The 24115-nt window shown below is 42.9% G+C and overlaps 1 protein-coding gene across 1 annotated transcript in view; it reads right to left on the bottom strand.

Moving 5' to 3' along the window:
• The window catches only part of TNPO1 (transportin 1), a 3819238-nt gene that overhangs the window by 1755987 nt on the left and 2039136 nt on the right, over positions 1-24115 (bottom strand). The window contains exon 12 of the mRNA XM_044064437.1: positions 10638-10746. Within this exon, the coding sequence (XP_043920372.1) occupies positions 10638-10746 (109 nt within the window). The remainder of the gene's footprint in view (positions 1-10637; positions 10747-24115) is intronic.

The raw sequence follows: 24115 nt of genomic DNA, 5'->3' as shown, positions 1-24115 counted from the left end.
GATCAGCTTTTCAACAGAGCTTAATTCTGTCAGGCTAGTACCTCAGCAGCCTATGCAAGTCTGGAGTATGCAGTACCCTTTTTCTCCCTATTTTTTAGGTTATGAGTAGAAAACTGGGAGATTGATGGCTTGATTCAAAGTAAATTCTGATACCACTTTGGGCATAAATGAAGGGTTTTATTCTTAAACAGACCCTCCCTCTCTGTGGAAAATCAGATAGGGCTACCCTACCACGAGATCTTTCAACTCAGATACTCTTCTTGCAGATGTCAGAGCAATGATGATCACTATTTTCCAAGTCATGAATCTTAAATTAGTTTGACTGCCAGGTACAAAATGTGGCAGAATCAATTTCTCCTGCTCAAAGTTCAGATCCCAAGAAGAAGCAATTTGTTTATGAGGTTGTCTCAGGTGAAAATAACTGTCAAAACTGTTTTACAATAAAGAAGGATGAGGAAAATCCATGGACAGATATGCTGAAATGGCTACAAGATTAACATTTATAAAGGAATAAGAGAAAGCATAGGAATGTAACTCTCAAATATTTGAGCACCTTTGATTCAAAACCCTGATGGGCCTCTGGTTATTGGTTAGGTACCAACTAGAAAATAGTTTCCACTTACCAATATAGGATTTTCTAGTAGCAGGCTTCTTGTCTCCTTCAGTAACTGCTGCACATGCTCATGAAATAAATGCCTAAAAAGTATTAGAACTGAAACATCCAGGCAGTCAGTCAAAGTTGATATTTGGGTGAATCAATCTCTCTTTTGTCTTGTGTGAGTAGATCCAGTCTGTAAGGAAGCTTGTGGTTAATTATCTTTGGTTAATTCCATAAAAAAGAAGAAATGAAAGTTACACACTTGCCATAACTCTAGATCCATGTGGTCTTCTTTCGGTCATTTCAATCCATGGGTTAAAGGATTAGAAGCTGGCACCTTCTGAATCTTCAGTCCTGGAGTTCTACCTCCTCTACCCATAATGCGCTATCCTAAATGACACTCCTCAGATCAAGTTGCCAGACTAGTATCCCTTAGACAATAAATCAGTACAAAAGATCTTACCCAGAGAAGGATGAGGACAAATGGCATCACATGAGATCTCGAATAAAGTGTTGGGGTTGGTAAGAATAGTCAGTCGAGCTGGGTTGGGAAGGTGGCCTAATGGTTAAGGTGTTTGCCTTACAAACACAAGGTGCAGGGTTGGAGACTCACAAGGGATAATTGGCTAGGCTTAAAATGGCTCGCAAGGGCAGTTAGCCCAGTACTAATCTATGAACCTATGAGAACATCATTAAACACTGACAATTTGGAGGTGGCACAGAGGGAAAGATGGTTAAGATGGATGGAAGATGACAACATAGATCTATTGTTGGAGTAAATATGTAACATTCATATAGATTAGTTGTGTAAAATTTTACCATAACCATAGATGTCCTTCTCTTCTATGTTGTAGTATTCTCAGTGTGGGATCCTCCTCCCCAGGTGACCTGAACGTCCAGCTCCTATGCAAAAGCTTATGCCTGGTTGCTGCTAGGTGCATAGGACGTCAAAAGCAGGGCCATAAATGTGATGTCTGCAAGCAGAGACCTCAGAACTGACTGCCCAGTTGGACAACAGCCTAAGGAGAACTAACAAGATGCCATCCAGGGAGGGTAAATGTGATTAAGGGAGATAGAAGGGAGGGAAGGAATACTGCAACATGGAAGAGAAGGACATCTATGGTTATGGTGATTTTACACACTAATCTATGTCCTATTCTTATGTTGCAGTACTCTCACTGTGGGACAGTACCACAGCTCAACTTGAGAAAGGGGTGGAGGAAGTAGCAGCAGTCGCCAGGAAGCCATGGAGGCTGGCCCTTGCAAATCCTGCCCGGCTCAGAATATATTGTACAATTTATAATGTTTGGTAAAGGTATGCACAGAGGTCCATGTGGCTGCCTCTGGTATGGTGGCCGTATACAGGCCTTTGAGGAAGGCTCTTGAGGAGACCACTGCTCTAGTAGAATGTGCCTTAACACTGTAGGGTAAGTCTTTGCTATGAAAGGAGTAGCAGAAGGCAATAGTTTTTTGTAACCAGGAAGATACTGTCGGTTTGGATACAGCTTTCCCCAGGGCCCTGGGGTGAAAAGATACAAAGAGCTGATTGGACCTTCTAATGCTCAGTCTTGTCCAGGTAAAATCTTAATTGCCTGTGGACATAAAGGGAGTGGAGCACTCTCTCATTGTGATGTTGTGAAGGGAAGAAGGTGGGTAAATGAATAGACTGGTTGAGGGGCAGTTTACTGACCACTTTGGGTATGAAGGAGGGATTCATGAGAAGGGTTACCCCTGTCTTTGTGGAAGATAGTTTAGGGTGGGGATGCCATAAGAGCTTACAGCTCAGAGACTCTCCTAACTTAAAGTAAGGGCTACTAATAGGACAGTCTTCCAGGTACACATCTACAGAAAGGCAGAGCCTGTCAGTTCAAAGGGGACAAAGGTGAGTTTTTCTAGTATGTATTTCAAGTCCCGGGGGGGATAGGTTTTCTCGATGGTCTGATGTGCAGAACTCCCTTCAGGAAAAGTGTGACCTCCAGTGTGGAAAGGAGGGGGGATCCATAGGTAAGCAGGCTGAAATGGGAGATAAGTAGACTTTCACTGAAGAGTATGAAAGTTCTGATTTTAGGAGCTCACACACACAGGCTAGAACTAAGGGTACATCTGCTTGGAACGGGTCTTGTTGGCTTTGGAGACACTAACTGGAGATCCTTTTCCATTTGGAAACACAGGCTCTCCTGGCAGTGGGTGTCCTGGCCTCCCACAGGATGGATAGCATCTCCTCTGAGTACAGGTGTCTGAACGGGATCAGTAGTTTATCACTCACAGGCTTAGGCTGAGTGTTTCTAGGTGTGGATAAATCAGAGATCCCGTCTGTTGCATGAGCAGATCCACTTTATGAGGCAAACTGTGATGCTTGCCCTTGGCAAGAGATACAAGAAGGGAGAACCAATGCTGCCTTGGCCAATAGGGAATCACCATCAAGATTCTGGCTTGTCCCTCTCGATTTTGAGTAGGACTTTCTGAATGAGTGGGAAGGGTGGGAAGGCATAAAGGCATAGTCTCTTCCAAGAAATCGAAAAAGCATCCACTCTCCAAGCTAGTGGGGAGGGTGTTCTGGAGCAGAACAGCTGCAGTGGTCTGCTCTGAGTTGAGGCAAATAGATCTATCTCTGGTATGCCCCATTGGTGGACAATGTCTAAGAACACATCTCTGTGTAGCATCCACTCGTGATGCTGAGAGAAGGATCTGCTGAGGGCATCCGCCTGATGGTTGTCTTGGGATGGAATGTAAACCACCTGCAGTGTGACACTGTACTGGGTGGCTAACTCCCATGCCTGTATTGCAAGCCTGCAGAGTAAATAGGATCTGATCCCCCCTTGTTTGTTGATGTACCACATCACAGCTGTGTTGTCTGTGAAGATTTGGAGGGGTCCTGGCTGAATAAGAGGAAGAGAGGTCTGTAGGGCTAGAAGGAGAGCAGTCATCTCCCTCATGTTAATATGTTTTTTTCTGGAGAGAGGGCTCTCATTGAGCATGCACCTTGAGACCATTCACAGTGTTCCCCACCCTAGATCCAAAGCATCTTTGTGCAAAGACTGCGCTGGCTTGGTAAGTCACAGAGGTAGGCCTGGACTCTGGTTTACTTAGGTTTAGGTTCATAGGTTAGTACTAGGCTAACTGCCCTTGCAAGCCATTGTAAGCCTAGACAATTACCCCTTGTGAGACTCAAACCCTGCGCCTTGTGTCTGAAAGGCAAACACCTTAACCATGAGCCCCCCCCCCTTTAAACTTGTTGGATTCACCACCTCAACTGTGTCTTTAGGCAGGGTAGGAAGGGCACCTTAATTCCAGGGGATAACTGTGTAGTGACCAGACATTTTTTTTTGAGTACCATTGGAACTTTCTCATGTGCAGCCTGGCTAAAGGTAGCACAGAAGTGTAGCTGCCATAAGTCCCAGAAGACAGAAGCACTGCCTGGCAGAAATGTGGCTGACCAAAGGTAGCTCCTGGAAGAAGTTGGTTAGGGAGTAGACTTTGCTCTGAGTAAAGAAAGCTTTCATCAGGTCTGTTCCTATCCTGCAGCACAAGAAAATTTGGTCTTGGGTTGGGGTGAGGGAGGACTTTGTCAGGTTGAGAGTGAACCCCAAGCTCTGAAGCAGGGGACACAGTGAATTTTAAGTGCATCCTGAGAATATTTTCTTCTTCTGCTAAAATAAATAGGTCATCCAGGTAAGACTAAATTTTTATGTCTTTTGTTCTGCAATAGGCTATTGCTGGGGCTGGACACTTTGTGAAGACTCTTTGTGCAGTAGATAAACCAAAGGGCAAGTCAGTAAACTGAAAGTGTGAGGATGGGACAGCAAAGCATAAAAACATCCTGTAGTCTGGGTGGATGGGGATATGGAGGTATGCCTCCTTCAGGTCCAAAGAGGCCACAAACACTCTGGGTGGCAGCAGTGGAAGAAGGGTTTGAAGGCATAATATTCTGAAATAAGGGGCCTGTAGGAAGGGATTTAGCAGGGACAAGTCCACAATGGGCTTCCAAGGGCCATCCTTTTTTGGTACTAGGAAAAGTCTGGAGTAGAACCCCCAACCTTTTGGCCTGAGGGGACCCTTTCTGTGATCCCTTGTGACAGTAGATCTTGGATGTAGTTGTTTTTTTGGGGAAGGGTATGCCTTGTGGAAGGGTTTTTTTCCTGCCAGGTCATAAAGTACCCTTTTTCCATTATTGATAAGACCCAGCGGTCAGAGGTGACCTCTTTCCAAATGGGCAGACAGTGAGAGAGGCAGGTGAAGAGGGGTAGGTGGCTTACGTAGTCACACACTGTTTCTATCTGGAAAGGGCTGCCTGGGGTTGGGTTGTGAAGAGGCTTTCCTGAGGGAACGAGCCTTTCTGTATTCTTTCCTGTGTCTTGAAAAAGAGGAGGATGAGGCAGGGGCCCTCCTGACAAAGGTGGGCTTGGCTGGGTAGTTTCTATAGAAAGACCAATAAATGTTTGCGGTCCTGAAGTTCTTTGCTTCTTTCCTGGAGGCTTTTGAACAGCTCAGTGGACTGTTTGCCAGACAGGAATTTACTGTCGGGGTGCATCCAAGATTTTGTTCTTAAAATCATCAGGCAGTGGCTGTAGTTAGAGCCAGGAATATCTGCCCAGAACAGAAGCTGAAGCAACAGATCTTGGCTAAGCCATAGCAGCATCATAGCTGCACTTGCTGCTAATGCTACCTGTGCTTTGTTAGGTAAGTCAGGCAGGTTAGAAAGTAATGAAGTTGCCTGGGAAACCAAGTCTAGGGCATATTTAACCATGTGGGCCTGATAATTCATTGTCCTGAAGGCTAGTGTGGAAGAAATGTAAATCTTTTTTCCCAGTCTGTCCATGACCTTACTTGTCCTTGTTGGATGGTACAAGGGAGGAAAAGGGAATTTGTCTGGAATGTTTCTCTGGGGGCACTGCAATGACTGCAGGATCTGCCACAGGAGGCTTGATGAGGTACTTGTGGTTATCAGGGACTTTATAAAACCTGTCAGGTTTTTTGGGTGCTGGGGGGCTGTGATTCAGGGGTCTTGGAGACTGCGGCAAATGCATCCAGGTAAGCTGGAATCACGGGAAATTGCAGAGATGGAGGGGGATTCAATTTGAAGCAGTTCAAAGTACCTCTTTTGAACCTCAGTCATCTGAGTGGCATCCCATTTGAAATACCCCCTCATTTTGGATATAGTCTCCCCAAAAGAATTATCTTCAGGTGGGGAGTCTCCTTCCATGGAGTCCTCATCTGGGAAGTAGTAGTCCAGGGGAGAAGCTAGCTGGGATGTGTATGTCAAAGATTCATTTGAAGAGAAGGAAGAGGAATCTTCCTCCTGAGTTTGAGCAGGTGGAATGGAAGAAACTGAATCTGGCCTACAGCTGAGAGTAGGCAAGGTAGTAGCAAGAGAAGATGTGGGCCTAAGAGCCACAAAGACCTGTACCAAAGACTGGGAGAATGTTTGTCAGTCTGGTTGGTCTTCAGTTGAAGGGGTAATACGTCTGTTTTTTTTCTTTCCTCTTAAGAGGAGTGGTCTTAGTGGTGGATAGTGAAGGAGCAGGCCTAGGATCAGGCATCTGGATTGTTGGAGAAGAGTCCTGTTCTGGCACCATGGGTGGCTGTCCTGTGAATCCCGGTTCCCCCTCGACATCAGCCGAAGCAGACATCGGAATAACCTCAGAGGATGTGCCAACTGGAGATTCTAGGTCGGCTTCCACAAAGGTACCCACTGAAGTTGCCAGTTCTTCTAGATGTCCCTCAGCCCCTAGACTGGTAGCTGGTGGGACGTCTGACATCAGAGGGACAGATACAGTAGGCCTTGTAACCATGGCTTTCTTTTTTGGCTGCTCCACTTCGACGGGACGACTCAGGATCCATGCCTAAGGCTAATTGCTTTAGATGCTGGTTTTCCAGGAAAAGTTTCAGGGCTGCCAGATGACTGCGAAAGGTTTTAGGGATGAACAACTGGCAAATGCTACAGGTCGTACGGTCGTGGAATCGGTCTAAGCAAAACAAACAAAGCTCATGGGAATCCTTGTGCGGAATCTGGCAGCTGCACTTGCATTTCCTCTTTCTAGATGACATCAGCTATTTAAAAGGGAGCAGCAGCAACCTAAGCCGAAGAGAAAACTTAAAATTCCCCAACGGGGTATGTGTATTTAGATGTATTCTGAAGCGCAGAGCGCAAGCTGACATTTAACTGTGGCAGAGAAGTTCTGAGGTCTGTGCTTCCAGACATCACCATTTAAGGCCCATGGTTTATGGCCCGGGATGTGATGTCCCATGCACTTAGCAGCAACCAGGCTTAAGCTTTTGCATAGGAGCTCGACGTTCGGGTCGCCTGAGGTGGAGGATCCCATAGTGAAAATACTGCAACATAAGAATAGAAGGACATCTGATGTTGTCATCTCAACCTGTGGGACAATCTCCAACCCATATACCCCCCTGCTGGTCTTATGAGAGAACATTTCACCAAATGATGGAGTCAAAGGAGGACCTAGTTCTACACTGAATATCTAATGTGCAATGGGACACAAATGTAGGAGTGCTTGCCCAAGCAGTGGCTACAATAGAGGCCTGAGCAGAAAAGGCAACAGAAGTATCTACTATTTTAATGGAAGGAAGCCTTGGCTTAACTAAGTAAAGACATCCCTTTCAAGGAGTATGCAAAGGAGATACAGTCCAAAAACCATCTGGATAGGGTCACTTTTGAAACTGGCTTGCCCAAGCAAGATTTTGAAAAGGAAACAAAAAGCTGGTTAGATTTTCTGAAGCCCTTAGTGCTGTCCAAATAAAATTTCAATTGGAAGTGAACATCCAGACACTGGAGTACATACGCTCCTTTGTTACTGAAATTTAGAAATAAAATGGACACATGTATAGGCTGATTCAAATAAGACTCATTAGGGATAAAAGAAGGACCGAGTCTTAGAGTAACTCTGTCCTTGTTGAAAATGGGAGGATAGGACTTGAAGCTCAGAAATCCTTATGGTGGATGTAAAGACTACAAGGAAGAGGGTCTTTCTAGACTGAACTTTAAAGAAACTGTCCCTTTGAACCACCAGCCACAGTCTGGTGAGGATCTGCAAATGCAGACTGAGATCTCAAGGGGGTTCTGGGTCACATACCAGATATCTGAGAAAAAAAGTTATCTTTTAAGAAAGTCTTAAGTTTCAAAACTGAAACCAGTATGTTATCCTTGCAAATATGAAAACTGGAGATGGCAGCCAACTGAACTTTTAACAAATGAGTAACAGATCAGACTGAAAAAGATCAGCCAGGAAACCAACAAATGATCTAGGCTGTTGGAAGAAACCCAAACAAAAAAATATTTTCCATTTACTTATGCACATCCTTCTGGTGGAATATTTTTGGGAAGAGAACAGAATACATATAACCCTGGCAGAAGGTAGATAATCTGAAAGACTGAAGACCAGAGAGGTGAGATATCAGACCCAGAACGGGGTCCAAAACCCGGGGCTGAGGTAACAGTAGATGAGGCGACAGAATGAGGAACCACACTTAACCTGGCCAGAAGGGGGTAAGGAGGATTACAGAAGATCTGCAAAAGGATGCCTTAAGAAACTACATTAATGGGGTTGGGAGAAAGATGTAAAGAGCCAGCGAGCCAAGCATGCAGAAGAGCCAGTGAGCCAAGCATGCAGAAGTGTGTCTCTCTGTGATTGCCCCTCCAATGGAATCAAGGAAAAAAAGCTGCTACATTTGATGTTGGACAGTGAAGAAGACAGGTCACAACATGGTTGACCCAAGAAGATAAAAACAGTCCCCACTAATTTAGATTTACAGACCATTCTTGAGACAGATGGATGTTTTTGCTCAGACTTTCTGCCAGAATGTTGGCTCTCTCCAGGATGTACAGTGATATCAAAAAACACAGAGAACATCGCCCACTGCCAGATTCTCATGCCCTCTCAACACAGGAGATAGAAGTGGGTTCCTTCTCGTTTATGTGCCACACCACTGCCCATGTTGTCTGACTGGATTACAATTACATCATTGAGGAGTAGGACATGAAAGGTTTGCAATGCTAGGACAGCTCTCATTTTCAAATCACTGATATATAAACATTAGCCTCTGACTTAGACCAAGTAACTTGGTCAGTATTCCCTTCACAATGCCCCCCATCCCCACCCTTGGAGATGGCCTAGGGCTGAGGAAACAGATGTCCTGTTGAAATATGAGAGTCCATCCACTAACTGACATGGCAGAAGCAGATGCTGGTTAGCTGAATGAGAAAATCCATCGGTTGACAGAAATAAGACCACTGAAATGCTAAAGTCCATTGAAGAATAAGCATATAGAATCTTGCTAAAGGAGCTAGACAGTTGAAGGCAGCTATTTTCCCGAGAAGATATAGAATTAAGGAAGCAGGAGGGCTCTTAAACCGTATGATTTCAGAGGTTAGGGAAGTAACTATGCTATTTGGTTGACCGTATCCAGACGGCATCAGATGAATTGCATCTGTGCCATTTCCAAATTGGACTTGTCATGGGTGAATGTTATGCCAAAGGATAGACCATACTGGAGCAAGAAACCTCTTGGCTTTGATTAGGGAAGCACATTTGGAGCCACTCATCCAAATATGGGAAGACCTGGAATCCCTGCAGCCTGTGCAAGGCTGCCACCACTACCACACTTTTGGTCAACATCTGCAGAGCTGGGGTAAGACCAAAGGGCAGGTGCTCAAAACTGGTAGTGACTGGCTTCCATTCGAAAGTGCAGGAACATCCTGGAGTGCCTTACTATCTTTAAGTAAAGGTTGACATCACTGAGGTCTACTGAGCACATCCAGTCGTCCTTCCACAGACAAGGTAGAATGGACTGCTCCATGGCCATTCCAAACTTGATCTGTTTGACATGCAGATTAAACTTGCTGAGGGCCTTTTTTAATCTGGTACTAAAAAAGTATCTTGAGTAGACCCCACAACCTCTTTGGTCTGGTGGAACCTCTATGGTAACGTGGTTGAGAAGCAGCTTATCTCCATCACTGATTTTCCCTCACTGACAGGGTGGAATGTTGGGAAGGTACTTTGACCTTCTCTTTGGGCTGAAAAAAATGTGAATAGTATAACCTCTGGATACACTCTCAACACCCAAGTGTCCAAAGTGATGGCCTCCCAAGCATTGGGGTGAACAGCCAACTGTCTCAAGAGAACAGCAGCCAGTCAACCCTACAGGGGAGCTGGAAAGAATTAATGGAAATGGGACCACAGAAGCTCTGATTTTGCAGACAACCTCAATCCTGAGGGAGATGTCCATTAAAGTTACTCTCCCCTGCCACAGATAAGGGGAACCATCACCTGGGGCACCCTGAAAGGACTGCTGCAATGTATGAAAGAACAGTCAACCCCCCCCCCTTTTTCTGGTTCCTAAAGAAGGATCTCTGAGGGGTGGAGAAGCAAACCTAGATGGCACACAGCATCTTTTTATCTTATTTGCTCTTGGTTAGGGTACCCTTGACCTTTGGACCAAAAAGTGAGGATCCATCAAAAGCAGCATTGAAACAGTCCATGGAGTTTCTTAAATGCAACCAGGCATAGCACCACATGGTAATACTGGTGCCTGCAAACACACGCCATACCACTGTCAGCACTGAACAGAAGCCTCATGGATACATTGGTAACAGACTGCATTGTAGACAGCTGAGATTCCAAAGTCTTTTGAGAAGCTTGACCCTGGTGTGTCCTCAGTCATTCACACTTCAGAGATAACTCTCAAAAACCTTGTCAAATGAGCTAAGTAAATCAGTGTACGCAGTGTAAAGGTGGCTGAAGATGGTCCAACAGCTGCAACTCCCTGTTCAAGGGATGGACCATGGAACTCTCTTCATGGATTTCCTGGGCAGACACATCTGTGTAGTGTGAGAAATGGCTTTAAGATGGCAGAAAGTACTCTGGTTGTGCAATGCAATAATGCCTTTGACACCTTTATATCAGCCACTGGGCAGGAGGGGAAGAAATGTGGAGGTGTCGCAATTTTCATTCACAAGAAACTCGCATCTAGGCTGGTTAAATCAGCCTGATGCAGTATTGCTTCTCTGTGTCCAAATCACTACCTGGAAGGTCCCTTAGCATATAATGGGCTAGCTACAAAACCCCTCTTCGACTGAAGAAAGTCACAGTAGAGTCTCTTGGTATCAATAAAACGTATAAAAAGACGTAATTCTAGTGAGCAAAGGTCGAGAAAGTACAAGAAACAAGCAAACTAATATAACCAAACTTGACCCACCATGACTGGAAGATAGGAAGGTTTAATACCAAAACTATAAAAGCAACAAAAAAGGAGATAAGCTCTTTCATGGCAAACAGACGCTTCTTCAGACCATAAAACATCAGTAACAATACATCTGTACTTGAAATCCAACCTAACCAATCAAAAACAAACCAAATCACATGTCCAACTACTACAGATGATGTAGCAGTAACTCATTCACAAAGCTCCATTCATAAAAAAGACACTTCATTCATGTAAAGTCATCCAACAAAAATCAATGCCTCAACCCACGTGCTCACAGCACTGGTTTGATTGTTAAGGTTCATTTAAACCTGGAGGAAAATCAGCTTTCAATAATATGACCCACCTAAAACATATTCCGTTTTGTTTTTAACATCACCTCCTCTAATACTTTTGTTAAGCAATCTCTAAAACAGTAAATCTAAAGTAATGCTCATGGCCAAAGTCAATGACATGCCTAGCTAAAGAATGCGTTTTTTTTTTTTGTTTGGAATATCATCCACATGTTTCAAAACTCTTTCCTTTAGCATTTAATTAGTCTTTCCAACATAAAAACAATCACATGCTGGGCATTTAGCATAATAAATGACATCTGAGCTTCTACAATCTGCACAGTAATCAAAGTAAATGTTATAATTCAAAGAAGGATGTTCAGTAAGACTTGTGACCCAAATATATTTACATGCTTGACAAGATCGACATGGATAAGCGCAAGTGCGATCCGAACAAATAAATTTAGTACATCCAGAATGTTTATAACATAGTCCCCGCTTCAGTGATTGATTACTGCGGAAAGAAAACTTGGGTTCAGGCCCTAACACTCTCTTGATAGTTTCATCATGAGCACTGGCCAGTTTTTCTTGATGATCTCACACATCACCCTATATCACTAGAAAAAGTCAACACAAATGCAAGGACTGGGCTTGATCTAACAGAAGTGGTGGTTTCAACTTCGGTATGTTCTTTAAAATATGGTTGTGCAACAGTGTCTCTCATCAGGCGTACTTCAGTGGCTGCATTGGATACCTCAGTACACGAACATCCCCTGGAAATAAAATTATCAGACAATTTCCAAAACTTCAAATTCACTACTATTATGAAGTCTCAATGTTCCAAGTCATATTTGACTTTTGACACACTTTTTATGTAAGATGTTATTTTGTCTTGTATGGCTTTTTATAAATCTTGGTTTCAAATCTGCCAAGTGAATCCTTCAAAAAGATGACATCAAAAAAGCTCAATAGACTCCCTAGAAAAGTCGTAACTGAATCACAGAAAAGTAGTTGTATTGTGTGAATACTCAAAGAAAAAAGACTCTCCGATGTACTTCTCCATACCAAGATGACGTCATCCACAAACAGTGCAGAACAACTGATGTTATCAATTAAAGGATTGTTGGAATAAATGTCATATTCCCATTGCACTAAAACTAAATTAGCATAAGAATTAGCACAGGCTGTTCCCATTGCTTCACCAACGCAGTGAAGATAAAATCACTCTCAACGATGAATAAGTTATTCTCCAGAACAAGTTCAAAAAGCATAAATATTAACATCACTGTTGCAGAAAAATCACTATTTCTTGCTAAAAGCAGTCTAGTTTTCAATTTCGACATCATTTGGTATAAATGTAGATAATGAAACAATGTCAAGAGTAACAAAGAGAAGCTGTTCAGTATCCGCCAAATCCTTACACCAGGCATACAGATAACTTAAAACATTTCTCGTGTCCTTCAGGACGCTGGGTATTCCTTCTAAAATTGGACAGTGTTTTCTCTACAAAACTTGAAAAAGACTCCGTCACTCAGCCTCTGCTAGAAACAAAAGGGCACAAACAGGGGGTCACAGATTCTTGTGCACCTTAGGCAGACAATACAAGACAGGTACAACTGGATGTTCAATTGAAAAATACTTGTACAAGTCTAAATAGATATGCCCAGTTGTATGTAAATCATACACTTAAAAATCAGCTTGTTAATTATGTCTTCTACTTGATATATATGAAGCTGCATATGTAATAGAATCCCCCAGCATTTCACACCTTTTAGTTAAATAATGCTATCTATCCATTAGGACAATCCCCCTTACTTTATCTGCTAGGCATATTTCCATACATGGATTATCACGCACTGTCCTTAATGCTTCATATTTACCTGGAGTCATATTAAGAAAAAAGCTTTATTCTAGTGTGCAAAAATGAAACCCAGTGTGAGTAGAAAACTTTCTGGCTGTTAGAGGATTGCTGTCCAAAGGGTTTTTGAAGGCACTTGGTCAGGAAGGATACCTTGTCTTTTGAACGGTAGAGACCAGTAAGAAACCCCCCCCCCCCCGACTCCTACCCACCCAGAACAGTACTTTGGTTCTGAGAAGAGCTTGTTCTTAGCAGAAGGCAAGGGGGGGGCTAATCCTTCTGTGATTACCTTGTCAGCATCACAGTAGACAAACAGGAAAACAGAAAATTGTAAAGGTTTGGGACTATCAAAAGGCTAAAGAATCCTCAGCTTGATGCTAGTATGGGAATATGGAAGAATGTACGCTTTAAATCTGGTGTCCCCATGAAAGCCCAAGGGAAAAACATGGAAAGGAGTTATAGAAGGGTCAGCATCCTGAATATTGGGGTCCTGCAGTAATAAGCAGAGACCCTGGTGTAGAGAGAATAGCCCCTTTCTGTTTGATGAAGAGATGCTGCTTCCATTGAGGCCTGTACACTTAGTGATCCCATAAGTGAAGGCTTCTGCTTTCTTGGATGGTGAGGAAAACTGGAGAAGCCTGGATGCCTTCTAAGTGTACACCTTAGAGGTGATGTCCCCCTGGAAGAGATCAGCAAAATTCATTGGTCCAAAGAAATGAGAGGCTAGTTTCTCTGAATAGAGGTAGTCTTTCTTCAGGTCTGGAAACCGGAATGGAAGGGAAGCGTGCCATAAAGAAGAAAGATCACAGCAACTCCCTGCCAGGGACATGAGTAGTAGGCATCCCTGGTGTTGGGGAGGTGGGGTATACCTGCCCAGGTTCCTGTCTCTATGAGTGCGGTCGTCTTCCCTGTGGGCCTTTTCTTGACCTGCTTTGGGTTGGGAAGGAAAGGTCCAGTGCTTAGTGAGATAGTTTCGACTGAAACAAGGTGGTTATAGCTGCAAGAAACATTTGGCTGTTTGCATAGACTTAGCTTTGTCCTCCGATTTTTGAGGACTGCTTGTGCCTTAGGGCCAGAGAAACTCCTTATCCAAAGGAGCATCCAAAGATTAGATTTAACCTGCTCCAGGAGGGCTTCTTCCCTTAGCCATGCATACCTTCTAATGACAGACCCTGTGGCTGTGGCCGTGCTGGCAGCCTCCAAAGGCTTCAAAACCACACTGTAAAGAGTGGTTTACCACTTGACAGGTGGAGCTGGAGATGCCCATTAATTCTTTAGATAAACTCTTATTTTCAATAGCTAATAGCTATTGTCTCATCTGTTCCAGTAACACTTTTGGGGTTTTTACTATGTGGAACTGGCAATTGAGTGCCCGCATGGATAAGAGTGGTAGAGGTCTATACCTTTTTGCCAAATCTATCAAGGACTCTGTTTTTTTTACCACTTGGTAGGGGATTTCTGGATTTGCTGGCTCTGTCACCCTGGGGACCAAAAACAAAAAACAGTGGGTCTGCTGAAGGGTTCTTAAAGAGGTGCTTATGCAAATCCTTAACACTGTACAATCTGTCAGGTTTCCAGGGTGCAGGAGAATGGGAGTCTGGTTTCAAAGAAGATTCTTGGAAAACATCAACCACCTCCATAATAGGGGGAACTGCCAGTGGTTTAAGTTCTGGTAAGTGGAGAAATTCTCTGACCGTTTTCTTAGCTTGGAAATCATCCTGCTCTTCCCAATGAAAATGATCCCCCAGGGTATGTATGGTTTCTCAGCAATACAGAAGTAGTGGTGTATGCATTAAAATGTCCCTGCGGATTATTTTACATAGGAGAAAGTAAACAAGCTTTCAAAGTTAGACTTCAGGAACACATAAGGGATATAAAGAATAAGAAAGTGGAAAGTCCCTTAGCTATGCACTTTAAAGACTATCATAATAGTCAACCAGATGGTTTGTTAGCAACAGTTTTAGAACATATTATAGTGGATAATAATAGCGAATTGATTAAGCAAAAACTTTTATATAAAGAGACTGTTTTTATATTAAAATATGGTACAATGACACCTAGTGGTATAAATGTGGAATGTAATTGGAAAGTTTTTTTATGAATTAATGATTCTTTGATTGTTTGATTGTTTAATTGATTGTTCAATTGATTGTTTTAAGATGATATAAATATTAATGAAATGTTTTTTGTAGTCATTCTCCTTGAAGGCGTGAGCTAGAGAGACTAATAAAACAGTGTTGGATCTTTCATACTGGTCGTTTTGCTTGGATTCTCTTGAATTTTTTATTTTTGGTTGTTAATATATATGTATGGTTTCTCCTAGGGATAGATCCTCAGAAGGGCAGGCAGACGGCAACATTTCCTCTGAATCAGACTCCTCAAAGGAAAACAAAGAGGGATCCTCCACAAAGACTGAGATCTCCTGGTCAGAGTCCTGCCTGGTCTCAAAAGTATCAGTAATAACTCCTGGAATTGGATCTCTTTTTTCCTGACAGGGGTTCAGGGGGAGAATGTCTGACCCTAACTAAGGAAAGCAGATCCTCTGCCAATTTAATTAGGTCCTGTTGATAGGCCTGAGGGCGGGAGCTGGTAGGTCTGGAATGGAAAGAAGATGGCTTACTAAGTGTAGTTTTTTTGTTTAGGTTTTGGGAAGATGGGGGCACGGAAGCCCAAAGACCTTGGAGCTGCACCTGAAATGCTGCGTTCGCCAGAAGCCAAGGCCTCTAAAGCTGTCTCGGACCTGACTGATGAACAATGACTGGTGAAGATGTTGAGGGGCCCAACAATGTATCGGACTCTGAAAGGATCTTGATAGAGGCCTTCTCTACCACCTCAGTTGAGATAGGGGTCTGAGAAGATGCCTCACCAACTTTTGCGATAACCAATCTTGAAGAGCTAGTAGATGGCAAACGTGCATCTTCAGTAGGCCTGAGTTTGGGCAGTTTATACTTAGGGACATCGACGTCAGGCTAAGAAATTGATGCCATGCGACTCGCTAATGAACCTAACTAAAATGAATGCCCTACTCCAAATAGTTCTGGAAATGAAATGGGCATAGAAAAGGCAGTTAGAGAAGTCATGGTCTGGGCCCAAACAGGTTACACAAAGGGAGTGGAAGTCACTGTGTGGGATTTGTTTTCCACAACGGAGACAGTTGTTAATGTCTGACGTTAGATAGCAAAAGGAAACAATTCCCCAATGGGGTAATTAGCTTTCTGAAGATTTCGCTCTGGTGAGGACCAACCGACACATATACTGGATGTCTGGTTTGGACTCTGATGTCAACAACAACTGAAGTCATGATGTCAGTGGACTCCATTTATACCCCAGCGTACTGATGTCAGGAAAAGGAATCTGCCTACCTTAGGAGGAGGGAAACATTTTACTCTAGTAGTCGGGCCGGCCAAGGGCTTCTGTAGCAGGAAGACCCACAAATAAAGACTGCAACAGTGAAACACAAAGAATATATAGCATATCTTGTTCCCCTCTATATAAAAAAACTTACCCTATCAAGAAACTTTTTAGCTTCCAGCCCCACTATTTTTAGCTTCTGACAGACATAAGCAGTTATTCATTGCTGACTGTCTTAACTACTGGCTTTTTAATTATCCCCTCAGCTTCAAGCTTCAAAAACAAGTATTCCAAATGCCACCATACTTGATGTTTTTTTAGAGAGATGATGGAGGGGAGAATATTTGTGAAGAAAATGTATAAATTGTTAAAAAGAATGAGAAAAGGAATTTACGACACTATAAACTATTTATCTGGAAGCAAAATTGATGAGAAAGACATATATAACCGATAGCCTCTTACTTTGAGAAACGTAACTTATAAAATATCCATAACAGTGAAAAAAAAAAAAAAGGTTCAGTAAGTACTAAAAGTAGTAGTGTAAGAAGGGGTATATGAAGGAGCTTAAGGATAAGCATGTAAAGAAAATGTTAGTTATCATAAACGAAGTGATAGTATTGTTAAGAGGAGAAGAATGTAAACTAAAGTCTGTGATATCACAAAAGTGCATTACAATATTTGCTATTCTCAGACTTGGGTTATATTGAGCAGATATGATTTTGGTGGGAAACTGATCAAGGTAAAATCAGTTTATGTGGCAAGAATTCGGAGAGAGGATGGACAGGAAAAAAATAGTGTAAAGGGTGCAAAGCAAAGACATCCACTAATGGGCATACTTCTGTTCTTGTGATGGCTGCAGTAACAGGAACTTGTTCAACTAGAATGGGTGAAGCAAAGTGGGAGGTACAGGAGAATGCGAAGATGTGAGGTTACTTTTGATACATACCCATACAAAGATGACTTGGTGGTTTAAGTAAAGAATAAAGAGTGGAGGAAATAAATTAGTATTGGAGGTGGAAAAAATACAGGAATAAAACTAAAGCAAAGGTTTGGGGTATATGGTTAGGATAGGAGGAAATACAGTACAATTAACAAGCATGTTAGGTATATGTTACATAAGGCAAAAAAAACAAGGAGTCAGTGAAGAGATGTTACAGGAAACAAAGGCCTTAACACTACAGTGAACATGTTTTCAGCTGTGATACAAGAAAAATAAATAAATATGTACATACTGGGAAAATCAACTTATACAAGAGAGAGCTAGAGGTTTACACTGTGAGTGGAAACAAGAGTTAGGGATAATATTCAGCTTTTATTGGGGTTCTATACCGAATTCTGTTAAATGGGGAGTCTGCAAAAGTAAACAAAATGTAGGGGGTTGAACTTACTAATTTCAGTGACATACACAGCATCCTTGCACTGCTTTTGGGTTCTGACTGTAAGAGAAGAAAGAGTAGGTAGCTTGCTATAAAATATGAAAACATTCAGTGGAAAGAGATTTAAAGAATAAAAAAAAAGAAGAACATGGGGAGGAAAAGAATACTGTGATAACATGAGGATATGGAAAATAAGAATTGAGGAAGTACGTGGGGCAGAAAAGAACTGCGCAAGAAAATAATGAAAGAAAAATGTGTTCATCCATGTATAGATTTAGGCGATAAATGGTAGTTATGTACTTACCACATTGATGGATGGTTTAATTTAATCTGTTCCATATGACTGAAGGGTCTTCAGGATGCTTGTTGAATCCAAGCCGGCAAAGCTAGTGCTCCAGTCGCAAACTCCTCAAATTTTCCCACCTACAATGCACATGCCCTGACTGACACAGCTTCACTCAAATTGAGTCTGCTGCCTAGAATAGGCCATAAAGAACACACCACCTCAGAATCATCATTCAGGCTAATAAATGGGGATGGTGGGAGGGATGTCATATCACATAGACAGGAATAAAAGGATCCAGTGTTTTGTTAAGTACATAACTACCATTAGCCATTTTACTCAGTCAATCCAATTTGACTGCTGTTTCAGAATCTCCAGCTACTGGGATACTTGGCTGGAGTCATGACAAGAGACCATTGAGGATGGAAGCTCCAAAGGAAGCCCCAGATTTTGATATCAAATCTACATTATAACGTTTAGAAAAGGATGCATTTTGAACAAAGCTTCTGCAACACAAATATCATCACCAAAGGATTTTTGAAGATGACTGCAAATATAACCACAGAATGTGCTAAATGAGCTCTTGGTTTACACAACAATTTATTACAACTGCCATAAACGAGGAGATACAGTCAATTCTTCATCAGTTTATTGGGTGTAAATTTCCCAAATAGCTGCAAGACCTTCCTGAATATGTAGTGATAGAAACTGTACCTCAGCTGTCTGCCAACGTCTAGGGTGTATACAGTACGCTCTCCTTTGTTGGAAAGGTTTGGGGAAAAAACACTGAAAAATGGATTGTTTGCATTAAGTTAGATTCAGAAGCCACTCTGGGAATGAAGGTTATCCTAGTCCTGAAGGCCCTGTCCTAATGAAAAATCAGGTACTGCTGTACAGCAGAGAGTATGTACCTTAGATACTCACCTAAATGAAGTGACGGCCACTATGAATAGGGGTTCCCATTAAAAGGAATGTTACAGCAACAGAGGAAGCTGGTTCAAAGGGTGGCTGTGTTAAAGCTTCCAGCACAAAAATCTAGATCCTGTGGAGGAGGAGGTTATCTCACTGGGGGGCCTTAGAAGAAAAGCCCTTCTCAAGCAAGCTTTACATAATCTATGTGATGCTAAAAAAACAGGATTCTGCCTGTGAAAGAAAATTGGAAATTAAAGCCAAGTGGACTTTAGCAACTGAAAAACTGGACCCTGCATCAAATCGTGTATACAAAAATGGCAGCACTTCAGGAACTGATGCCATGAAATTATTTCCAGGACTGTAGATCAGACAGCGAAACACTTCCATTTTCTAAGATATACCTGTTGTGTAGAATCTAACAAGCTGAAACAATATGAGTAACTTCGTAACATAAGGGTATATTCCCACTATTGAAATTGGAGAAACCAAGCACTTAGCTTCCCTAATGGGTGAAAAAGGAGAAAGTACAGTTGTGTAAACTTACCATAAATGTAGATGTTCGAGTGTATTCACTGTTGCAATCATCACATTTGAGTTATCTGCTTGCAGTAGCCCTCAGTTGGCCTGATTACCTAAGTCTTGGGTCCTGCGTCGGATGCTGTCTCATCTTCCATGACGTCAGGTAGTCAGGGGTTTAAAGGATGCAGCCGACGCCATTACATCAGTTTTTCTTGCCCCAGATGTCAGGTGCCCCCATAATGGGAAGCAATTATATATAAGGTTACACCTCCAACAAAAAAGCAAATACACCAAAAAGCTAAGCATAGCAAACAAGAATAGACGTATAGTCAATAGAAGTCAGGGGGCTGGAGGGAGGGTAACCAGGACTGCAACAGTGAATACATTTGAATATCTACATTTATGGTAAGTGTACACAACTGTACTATGTTCTTCGTGTTTCACTGTTGCAGTCATCGCATTTGGGTAGATTCCCAAAGGATGGGAGGAGGTAATTAGATAGCATTAGGACGAGCTATAAGGCCTTGCAAGATTGCAGTGGCAAGGCCAGCTCTGGATTTAGAAAAAATTGGCAAGTGGTAATACCTGGTGAAGGTATGTACAGAACTCCAGGTAGCAGCTTCTAGGATGTCCCTGGTAGGGACACCTCTGACAAAGGCTGTAGAGGTAGATGCAGCCCTGGTTGAATGTGGTCTTATCACTTGTGGGGTAGGTTTTCCATGGTGCTTATAGCAGAAATGAATGCAGTGGCCTATCCACTTAGATACGGTTTGCTTTGAAATGGCCTTCCCCCTCTGCCCCTGCAGCAAACGCAACCAGCAGCTGTTCAAATTTCCTGAGAGGTTTAGTCCTGTCCAAGTAAAATTGAACTTGTCTGTACACGTCCAAGGAGTGCAGTATTCGTTCCCCTTTGTTCTGTGGATTAGAGAATGTTGGCAAATGAATGGACTGATTAAGGGCCATACTGGACACCACTTTGGGCATGAAGGAGGGATTGGTCCTGAGGGACACCCTGTCCGCATGAAAGATGATGAAAGGCTCCACTGCCATGAGAGCCTGTAATTCTGACACCCTTTTTGCTGAAGTGATGGCTAGAAGGAAGGTTGTTTTCCAAGAAAGGAATTTCAACTCTGCATTTTTCAGCTGGCTCAAAGGGAGGAAAAGTGAGCTTTTCCAGTACAAAGTTAAGGTCCCAGGGTGGAGTAAGGGCTCTCTTGGGTGGCCGTAGGTTTTTGGCCCCTCTGAGGAACTGCTTCAGCAGTGGATGAGAGAAGAGGGGTGGTTCTGTATTGTAATGAGCTGAAATGGCCGAGGCATGAATTCTAATGGAGGAAAAGGAAAGGCCCTTGTGAAGCATCTCAGTTAAAGGGGCACTATCTCGTTTCTGAAATCAGCTGCTTGCCTGAGTACTTTGTTTACGTTTTAGTGCTATGTAAGTCACATGTTCACAGAGGCAGGATTTTCAGAGATGCTAGTTAGCATATAGCAGGTCAGATTTCACACACTTCAGTGGGGGAGGGTACAAGTGGTAACAGTTTACACTTTGTCCTTTTGTATTTTCCTTCCCCCACCCATAGCTGAATGACTGGTTTAGACTCAGCCAGAGATGTTGTCTAGTCACACTCAGATCTACAGCCTTTGCAGCAGTGAAAATACATTTATTATGTGCTTGTTTTTTGTAACACTTAGTGGAATGATTATCCCAGCCTAGGCAATTGTATTTTATTTGCTTTGGTTTCATGCTTGTTGCTACATGTTTTTTTTCCTATCGCTGGTACTTACTACTTTTCATATGGTCAGCAATAGTGTGTGTTGCTTATTAGTGCATGTACTTACTCATGCAGACACAAATTTCTAAGAGTTTTCCTCATTTGCCAGTACAGTATTGCTTTGAACAATTGCTTCTTGGAAACAACCCACTGAGTTGCAAATGTCCTAATATTCTAGAAAAATGAAAGTCTTACAATGTTTCAATAAAAAACATGTCAACCAACTTTGAAAATCTTGCTACTGTAGTAAAAGTATTTTCCCATTAGCTGACTCCCTGCAGGAATCGCACAGTAACCGTCTGTATAATATCGATTCCATCCAAATGAATTTATTTTCTTTTTCCTCCCTGTATTGCGGTAAAATGTTTGGATCTTTCACTCTTTTCCTAAATATTTGACTGCAGTACAGTTACACTGGTTACCATTTGAAAGTCGAGGCAAATGTAGTCTTGATATTTCCATACACTGTCCTATCTGTGTGCATAAGTATGCATGCAATATGCAATCTAACTTCCACACCCCCAAGAGGGGCAGCAATATCCTAGACCTGGTCATTACCAACATGGGCAACTGGTGTTCCACACCAGAAATTAATTCCTCATTGGTCAGATCCGACCACAAGCTAATCACCCTAGACATCCACATCCCACCCCCACCCCCCCACCCCCATTAGGGAAACCACCGTAAAAAAATTCTCCAAAGTCAACTTCACGCTTCTTAAGATAGAAGTGGCAAACTTCACGACACCCTTACCAGGCACCTGCAGCAACTTGAGAGACCTCAGAGAAGTCTAACCAAGAAAATTCAGCATCTCCAGCACGTCATACATTGACAGACTGAAGTCACTGTCACTATACTCAGTAGCATGCAGGAGACTTGTGCCTGGCCTACAGAGGAATCTTAACTCCCAAACTCCCTTACTAGCCTCAGTAAGAAACTGAGATGCCTCATAAAATCCTCCAAAGCTAGTTACGAAAATAAAATTGCCAAAGATTCCAAAGACAACCACAAAGCATTCTATAACTAACTATGTCAAGAATCTAAATGGCAATGCTCAGATCTGCTCTGAGCTAAAACAGAATGGCATTAAATATACTGATCCGAAGGATATTGCCAATATCCTGGCAGATCGATTCAGTGCCAACTTCACCCCCCTCTCACCCCCTAAATGGCCCATCTCAATACCGGAAGATTGCCAAATTCCAGTAATAACGGCCACACAGGTACAAAACGCACTCTCTAAAGCCAAGAATACAGCATCCATGGGACCAGATGACATCCCGGGCTGTGTACTACATGAACTACAATATGAACTGGCACCTCACCTAAGTGTCATGTTTAATCATAACCTCACCTCAGGTTTCGTGCACACTGAGTGGCGCAGAGCTACAGTTATCCCAATCCACAAGGGGGGATCTACCTTGGATCCCGGAAACTACCGTCCCATCAGTCTGACAAGCCTTATCTGCAAGGCCATGGAGTGTATTATCATGGAACTTATAAACAAAGACATTGGCAACCTTCAAACACTGGACCCCACCCAGTTTGGGTTTGTGAAGGGCCGATCTTGTCTCCTGAACCTGATTGACTTCTTTGAATCAGTCTCCAGAGCCATGGACAAGGGTAAGGTGGTCCACACAGCATATCTAGACCTTGCCAAGGCCTTTGACACCATCCCCCACTCTGGAATCATAGATAAACTTACTAAGTTGGGCATTAATCCCTGTGTCACCCAATGGGTTGCTAAATGGCTTACTGATGGAACCCACACTGTAAAAGTAGCTGACTCCAAATCCAGCTCCAGACAAGTGGCAAGTGGAGTACCTCAGGGTTCAGTCCTGGGGCCACTCTTGTTTGGCATCTACTTCTCTGAAGTACAGGTCAACACTAAGGGACTCTGGCTAACAAAGTTTGCAGATGACTGCAAACTGGGAGCCATTATTGAATCCCCAAATGATGTGGATACTCTACAAAAGGGCCTTACAGAAACAGATGCTTGGTGCCAGAGCCATGGGCTCAAGCTCAATGCCAAGAAATGTATTGTTATCCCCTTTGGGAAAAAAACATGCATCCATGAATTACCATATAGGTGGCAGTACACTAAACACAGAAAGTGTGATAAGAGACTTAGGGACACAGGTGGACAGTGGTCTCACCTTCGATAACCACATCGCCACAACAGTCAGGAAATCCTTCTATGTGGCACACCTCATCACGAAGGGCTTTTCATCCAGAAAAATGGAGGTCATTGTTCCACTGTACTCATCCCTCATTAGACCCATTATAGAATACAATGCTCCATTTGGTATGTACCTCTCAAGACATCTGCAACAACTGGAAAGGCCCCAGAAATACCTCACTAAAAGAATCACAGGCCTAAAGCAGTTGCCCTACGCTGACCGCCTTAAAAAACTCCAGCTATACTCTGTCGCATATTGTCTACTCAGAGGCGATCTCTGCTTAACATACAAGGCCATGTCAAACCCAGAGCTGTTGGACATGCTACACTTAAAGAAATCCCAATCCCTCAGAGCTACACGCTCCAGGGATCTAAACCTTGTCATCACAATAAACAAAACATGCTGGAGGGATAGGTTCCTGACCCAGAGACTCCCCAGACTCTGGAATAGATTGCCCATACATGTCAAGCAGAGTGCCTCTTTGGACCTCTTCAAGAGGAACCTTGATGATTGGATGGGAGAAAGGAAATTCACCCCAGGGATCACGTCAGTCGCCCTGCTAGACAGGAGTCCAGGAAAGTAAATGTGGGAAGAAATAGCCAGGGAATTGTTATGGCTAGGCTTGTATAGGGCTGATAGCCTAGTACCAACCTATGAACCCATAAAAACAAACCTAATGGAAATGATGCACATCCGCAAGTCACATGGGATCAGAGTCACTTGCGCCAGGGACCTAAACCTTGCCTGTGACATAAATAGGGGCTTTTTCCCCAAGGGAC

The sequence above is a fragment of the Protopterus annectens genome, chromosome 2.part2 (genome assembly GCF_019279795.1).
Source record: "Protopterus annectens isolate FY-2018-M chromosome 2.part2, PAN1.0, whole genome shotgun sequence".
Taxonomy (NCBI): Eukaryota; Metazoa; Chordata; order Ceratodontiformes; family Protopteridae; genus Protopterus; species Protopterus annectens.
The sequence above is the reverse complement of the archived record's forward strand: the minus strand, read 5'-3'. Positions and strand labels throughout refer to the sequence as shown.